The following is a 6,289-nucleotide window of genomic DNA, read 5'->3' on the forward strand; positions in this document are numbered from 1 at the left end:
GGGTTTCCTAAGAGCATCATTAGTGATCGAGATCCACGCTTCACAGGATGACTATGGACAGAGCTGTTCAAACTCCTTAGGTCGCAGCTTCATTTTTCAACAAGCTTTCATCCTCAAACTGATGGGCAAACTGAGAGAGTGAATGCCTTACTCGAGTGTTACTTGAGGCATTTTGTATGCGCTAATCAGAAGGACTGGACAAAACTCCTTAACATCGCTCAGTTCTCATACAATTTGCAAAGGAGCGAGTCCACAGGAAAGAGTCCATTCGAGATTGTAACTGGACAACAGCCGCTTACACCACACTATCTTTCTTCCTCTTACTCAGGGAAGAGCCCAGGAGCTTATCATATGATTAAGTCATGGGAAGAACAAGCAGATGTCACTCGTTCTTACCTTGACAAAGCTGCAAAGAGGATGAAGAAATGGGCAGATAAGAAGAGGAGGTACGCAAGCTATCAAGTGGGAGACAAGGTAATGATTAAACTTCTTCCACAACAATTCAAAGCCTTTCGCAAGGTTCATAAGGGTTTAATCCGCAAATACAAATGGCCATTTGAGATCATTGGACGTGTTGGGTAGGTTGCTTACAAAGTACAACTCCCTCTCTCTATGAAGATCCACCCGGTCTTCCATGTGAGTATGGTTAAACCATATCATGAAGACCAAGATGAACCGAGTAGAGGTGACTCGAGTCGTGCTCCGCCCGTGGTGATTAGATCTTTTGATAAAGAAATCGAAGAGATCTTAGCTAATTGCGTCGTGCGACGAAGAGGAGTACCACCAAGTATCCAATACTTGATCAAGTGGAAAGGACTCCCGATAACCGAAACTAGCTGGGAAGCTCGTGAAGATCTGTGGAAATTCCAAGAACACCTAGAGCGCTATCCTGGATAGAATGCGACGAGAACGTCTGTGCATTAGGTGGCGGAGAATGTCACGGTAAATTTTAGAAGGTTAGATTTAACGGTGTTTGTACAGTTTTCTGGAGTGTTTGAGAATGCTCTAGATGGTTGCGAAATGTTCTAGAATGTCCTAGAAGGTCCCAGAATATCCTAGAAGGTTCTAGAAGACTTTGGAAAGTCATAGAGTATTCTAGAAGAGTGTGGATGTATATAGGAGTATGAAGAATAGTATGGAATATTCTAGAAGTATTTAGAAAGTTGTGGTATGATGGATATTTGTAATGAAGGTTCTAGATGATTAATCTAGACCGTTGATTAGATTTAATCCTAACCATCCATTGAGGAGGTGGATGGCTATAAATAGGAGGTGAGAGTTAGTGTGAGTCATGTGTGAGTTATTTGTAATAAACACTTGAGCAATAAAGTGTTCTTTCCACCAAAGCTTCCTTTCTCTTGTGTTCTTAGCTTTCTTGCTAAGTATTGAGGGTTAGGCTGACTTGGTCTTAGCTCAAGAGGTTAAGTAAGTTCGAATGTCGGCACGGTAGCGTTAGAGTGTGTCTAAGGCCGTGACACAATGCTATAAATTTTTAAGAATGGTCAATTTTATTTATTCTATTGAATAAAATGCTAAAACTGACTATGAAAAATTATAATGCTGATAAATTTGATCATAAAAAAAAATTAAAACTAACTTGTAATAAGGAGAGAAAAATTCTGATATATAAAATTACTCAAACTCAAAATCTATTGACAATTTCTAAATTACCCACCAACTAAGGCTAACCACCCCAAATTCTAACCCAATCTCATCCTCAATTCCAATACCCTTCGGTCTTCACCACCACCCCAGATCTTGGTCTGAACGTCAGGCATTGGTTTGAATCAGGTGCAGAGGACGAGGTCATATTTGAGGAAAGCACCCGCAAAACACCAGCGTCAAAAATGTCGTCATCTTGGTGTTCATTGATAACAGTCACATCATTATTTTTTATAGTTTTTTAGGATTTGGATAATTATATCTATCAAAATCCATCTTTAATAGTTACAAATTAATTTTAATTTTTTTTAATCAATTTTTTTTTTTAAATTGGATCCAGCTGAAGTGGTTAAGTTCCCACAACCGGATTTACCATGGTTCAAATACTAGTCAAGAGAAGTACCTATAGTTTGTGTTCAAAGAGTTATCTCCGATAAAATCTACCTGGGTGTGGAAAGATCATGTAAGACCATTATCCTTTTGGCAAAGTCGCAAAGATGCAGTTGGCCGTTGAAATTCAGTAGTTCAATCACACAATCTACTTAATTACAGGACCCTATACATGCCACCTTTTTTATAAATTAAAAAAGTCACTTTCCAACAATCTTCGCCAGACCCGTTGAAGTGCCCTTGAATTTCACCAATAAACAAAACCTTTTTAGAATTGCAACCACAAAGCAAAGACACGTTTAGAGTTTTGACTAACCCCTTCATCATGGTGCTTTAGCCACTCTAATATAGAATTCTCAGTAGCTTTGAAGTCAGTTGAATTTATTTCCTTCATGTCACTAACTGTTAGATGGTACTTTATCCATTTCCAAGTCACATTTTTCCATCAAGCTGTGCTCAGAAATGTTGGCTTCACAATGCGTTTCCACTTGCTGTATTTCCGATTCCCTGTCTTTCTGAGTCTGGATGTCATCTTTCGATACACCACAGCTTTGCATTGTCAAATAAGTCTTGATGTGCTGACAAGCATTTCAAATAGCCAGAAGTTACAAAATATTACTGATATGTATTATATGAAAATGAACTTTGCATAGGTTTTTGATACACTCAATTTCATTCATTAATGATAAATGCTTATTAACACGAGAAAAACTTAACGGGCTCTATTCTGGCGACGATACTGTAGAGGTATGTTTGGTTGAGGGATTTCATGGGATGAAAATTTTCATGAATAAGCTCCATGTATAAATTTACACACAAAAATCATCCATTAAAATTTCCTCCATACTTATACCCTGTAACCAAACACAGTGTTAGTTACAATTTACAACTTGTTGCTGAAGTACCTAGCTGTTTCTAATCTTGCTCATTGACCATTATCCACTCTGATTGATCATTGGATAGAAACACAGCATACAATGAACCATATGTATCAAACAAGCTATCAAACTCACATTTTCTGGCAATTCATTTTTTATAGGCTTCAGCTTATCTTTAGATGCAACCTTTAAAATAGCACCCTGAATTTCAGATTCGATCTCTTGAGTCAGTCCTATCACCTCGCAGAATCTACTCCAATCAAAAGGTAATCCTTCTTGTGCAGCTTCCAACAGATATTCAGCAACAGTTTGCTCTTTTATAGGAGCTGATCTACCTGGAAAGTTCTGAGATTACAAAGATTTTGTTTATTTGAATTCATTGGTTTGGTGGAGGAAGAAGCAGGGGAAGGAGAGGGTTAAGCAAGAAGTCAAAGACACATGAACGATAGAATAATGACATACAGCAATCATCTGAATAGAAAGACCATCTTCATGCCACATTTTCCATGCTTCAAACTTTGCTGGTGTCAACTTCTTTGAACTGACACTGTAGATAATTTCCTTACTTCGTTATTTAGTAAATTAGCTTCCCCGTCCAATGATAAGTTTAATCCTTGTGACAGTTGCTGGATAACTCTAAGAAAATGATCTCCATATGTTGTTACTAGGTGCTGCAGAAAATAGTCAGAGCAATTCATTTAGATAATAGAAAGAAGAAAACAGCATGCTTTGGTTTTGGTATGTAAACTATTGTCAAATGATTGACCAATGAAAGGATTAATCATACTGCACTCTAACATCATTGTAAATGCTGCTGAAATACCTACTACTTAATACCTATAGTACTGGCTTCCATGTAGGGGAAAAATTCAGAGAGAATTTAATAGACACTGAAATCCAGCAGAAGAATGGTTTGATTATGATTGACTATCACCCATCAACATTCATTATTATGACAAAACAAATATAAAACAATAGATATTTTAGAAAAAAAAAAATAGAAACAGAATCAAGAATCAAATAATTTGTCAAAAACTACATAAGCTTTTTTATTAAAATTGTGAAAAGAGTGTCCAATGCATCAGGGAATGGAACTCCATAAAATTATAAACCTATTAGTTCAGTTTTCATTAAAAACCAGAAAGTAAGGAAATCAGCCAACAGCCAGGAATAGAAACATCATGTGAACCAGCATTGAGTTTTAACAAACAATGGAAAACAAGAACTCAAATAGGAAAATTAATTCTAACTCTCTTTTTTCACTCTACCAAAAAGAATTCTCATTCCTTTGATGTAATATGGTTGTTTATTTTGGGTTTTACTTATTTATTATTTATTAACAGAGAAAGAAAAATTACTTAAAAAGTATTCAATAGATGCCTTCAACCTTGTCAACCAGACTAAGAAAGTAAAATGGGGATAAATTCCAATTCTTATCACAGGTGTAAGGATAGAAATCAAAATAATCATTTTTGCAGCCCTTAAGCTTGAAAATACAGACCAAAATCAGGAAATTAGAATATCTACCTGATTCACACCATCAATGTTTGCTAGCCTTGCTTTTGTAGATGGTCTTATAAGAGTAATTTTTTTGATTGTTTGATCGCCACATATGGCATATCTACAAAGAAGGTAAAAGAGCTTTATAAAAAAAGTATCGATCAAAGGAATTGCAAGAATTGGTTGCCTTAAAAATGTTTCAAAAATTAATAAAAACCTACGGAGCAGTTCCAACACTTGTTGCAAGCTTTAATCTTTCTTCTAAAAGCATCTGGTAGAGCTGTCGCTCAACCTGAATAGAGGGTTAGAATGCAAAGATCTATTGTTAACGGATGCCAAATGTGTACGGCATATGACATAAAGCTAATGTATCTTACTAACAATAAATGGACGGTAATAAGACCACCTTTCCATGGAGCATTACCGAGGAGGAGAGGAAAAAGTTAGTTGAATAAACATAGTGCCATCGAATTACCAACCTCTGAAAACCAGAGTTTTTTATTCTTCTTGTGTGCTCATATTTTCCTCTTCTCCGAGCAACTCAGCAGTCAGTGGTTGATAAATGATAATCAGGTGTAGAAGAGGCCAAAAATTGTTCTCCTTTTAAACTGACACTGATCCATGAAGAACACATTTTATAGCTGGGTATACATTCACTTTGAAACATAATAAGATCTGGAGAAACATCAGCGCACAATAAAAAGTTTCATTAATGGAATTTAAATAATTAATGTAGTCTACCCAATAACTTGAATAACCTAGCTTATAGTTCTGTACACATCACTGACAGTTTCCTTCAAATAACCTGTGGATCAGTAGAAGACAATTATAAATTGCATCTAGTACTTTTTGGTAATGGCATTTGTTGTATAAAAGAAAACGTTCTGTCATCGTGTTAATCATAAATTATCCTGCCATATGTTTCTGGGATAAACCAAATGAACTATTTAAAGGAAACTCCCTATTAAAAGATCATCCTTTCAATCAAAATATATGCCAAATTCCTAATCTTTCCCATAAGAGTTGTGGGTCGAAAAGTATGTCATCAAAGGGTACAAGAACTATATTCCAACCAAATAAACCAAATAGTGGCATAGACTGCACTACCACAAGATATTTGGCTTTCTTCCATTTCCTAAAACCATCAAACGATAACAACAGAAACTGGGTACGTTTTTGCACTCTACATACCATGAGCGATCAATTGATGCCCGAGTGCTTTCCACCAGTTTGGTGCGTAAGTTTTTCCAAGTCCATGAAGGGGAAGCTTATCAAACTGAGCATCGAGAATCTTTTTCGCCTGCAAATACCATTATCAGCAGTTCAAAAAAGTATGGAAAGTACAAGGGTAAGATAATGGAGAATGTGTACTGAAAAGAACACAGTTACATACCAAAAAATGACTCTAAGTGAAGTAGTACTTTTAGTTTAAACAAAAAAGTTAATATTTTTCTTAGCTTTAATTTTGAAAAGCTTACTCGAGACCCACGCAAGATATCAATGGGCATATTAAGATCCCATTTTCCCTTGCATGAATGAATGCAAGCCATTAGAAGAAATGCTTCTCTAGACATGTCGCGCTCCTTCCTTGAGACTGTGCAGTTATCAAAGTTTCCTGCAACAACATATGAAATAAAATATGAATATGTTACTAAATAAGTAACATGGGACATTAAAGATAACATATTCATAACCAGGATTCAATTTATCAAGCGCAACAAGGTAATCATCAGTAGTAAAAATTACTATCTGACATGGTAGTCACTTTCAAAGTCTGAGCCTTGACACAGTAAATTATGATTGCTACCTTGTGATTCAGAGTTCATAAGCTCAAAGGCTGCAGATCCTGTCCTTTCCGT

At 36.0% G+C, this 6,289-nt stretch overlaps 1 protein-coding gene across 1 annotated transcript; it reads right to left on the reverse strand.

Moving 5' to 3' along the window:
* Positions 1 to 2,071: 2,071 nt before the first annotated feature.
* Positions 2,072 to 6,024, reverse strand: LOC112775116 (uncharacterized). The gene is made up of 7 exons (XM_029295860.2): positions 5,909 to 6,024; positions 5,622 to 5,730; positions 4,652 to 5,235; positions 4,458 to 4,551; positions 3,393 to 3,601; positions 3,066 to 3,275; positions 2,072 to 2,630 (listed from the first exon to the last, which is right to left on the reverse strand). The coding sequence occupies exons 5-7, from the start codon at positions 3,429 to 3,431 to the stop codon at positions 2,451 to 2,453; spliced, it is 429 nt and encodes a 142-aa protein (XP_029151693.1). The 5' UTR covers positions 3,432 to 3,601; positions 4,458 to 4,551; positions 4,652 to 5,235; positions 5,622 to 5,730; positions 5,909 to 6,024; the 3' UTR covers positions 2,072 to 2,450.
* Between the last annotated feature and the right edge of the window lie 265 nt (positions 6,025 to 6,289).

Source organism: Arachis hypogaea, chromosome 19 (assembly GCF_003086295.3).
Source record: "Arachis hypogaea cultivar Tifrunner chromosome 19, arahy.Tifrunner.gnm2.J5K5, whole genome shotgun sequence".
In the NCBI taxonomy this organism is placed as follows: domain Eukaryota; kingdom Viridiplantae; phylum Streptophyta; class Magnoliopsida; order Fabales; family Fabaceae; genus Arachis; species Arachis hypogaea.

What these genes read in the sequence shown, in the direction of transcription:
- LOC112775116 (XM_029295860.2), bottom strand. Translation starts at nt 3,431, where the DNA reads ATGTGGCATGAAGATGGTCTTTCTATTCAGATGATTGCT. An exon ending in TTTCTATTCAGATGATTGCT is followed by an intron (nt 3,276 to 3,392) that starts GTATGTCATTAT and finishes TTGTAATCTCAG; the next exon opens with AACTTTCCAGGTAGATCAGC. An exon ending in AAAATGAATTGCCAGAAAAT is followed by an intron (nt 2,631 to 3,065) that starts GTGAGTTTGATA and finishes AATGCTTGTCAG; the next exon opens with CACATCAAGACTTATTTGAC.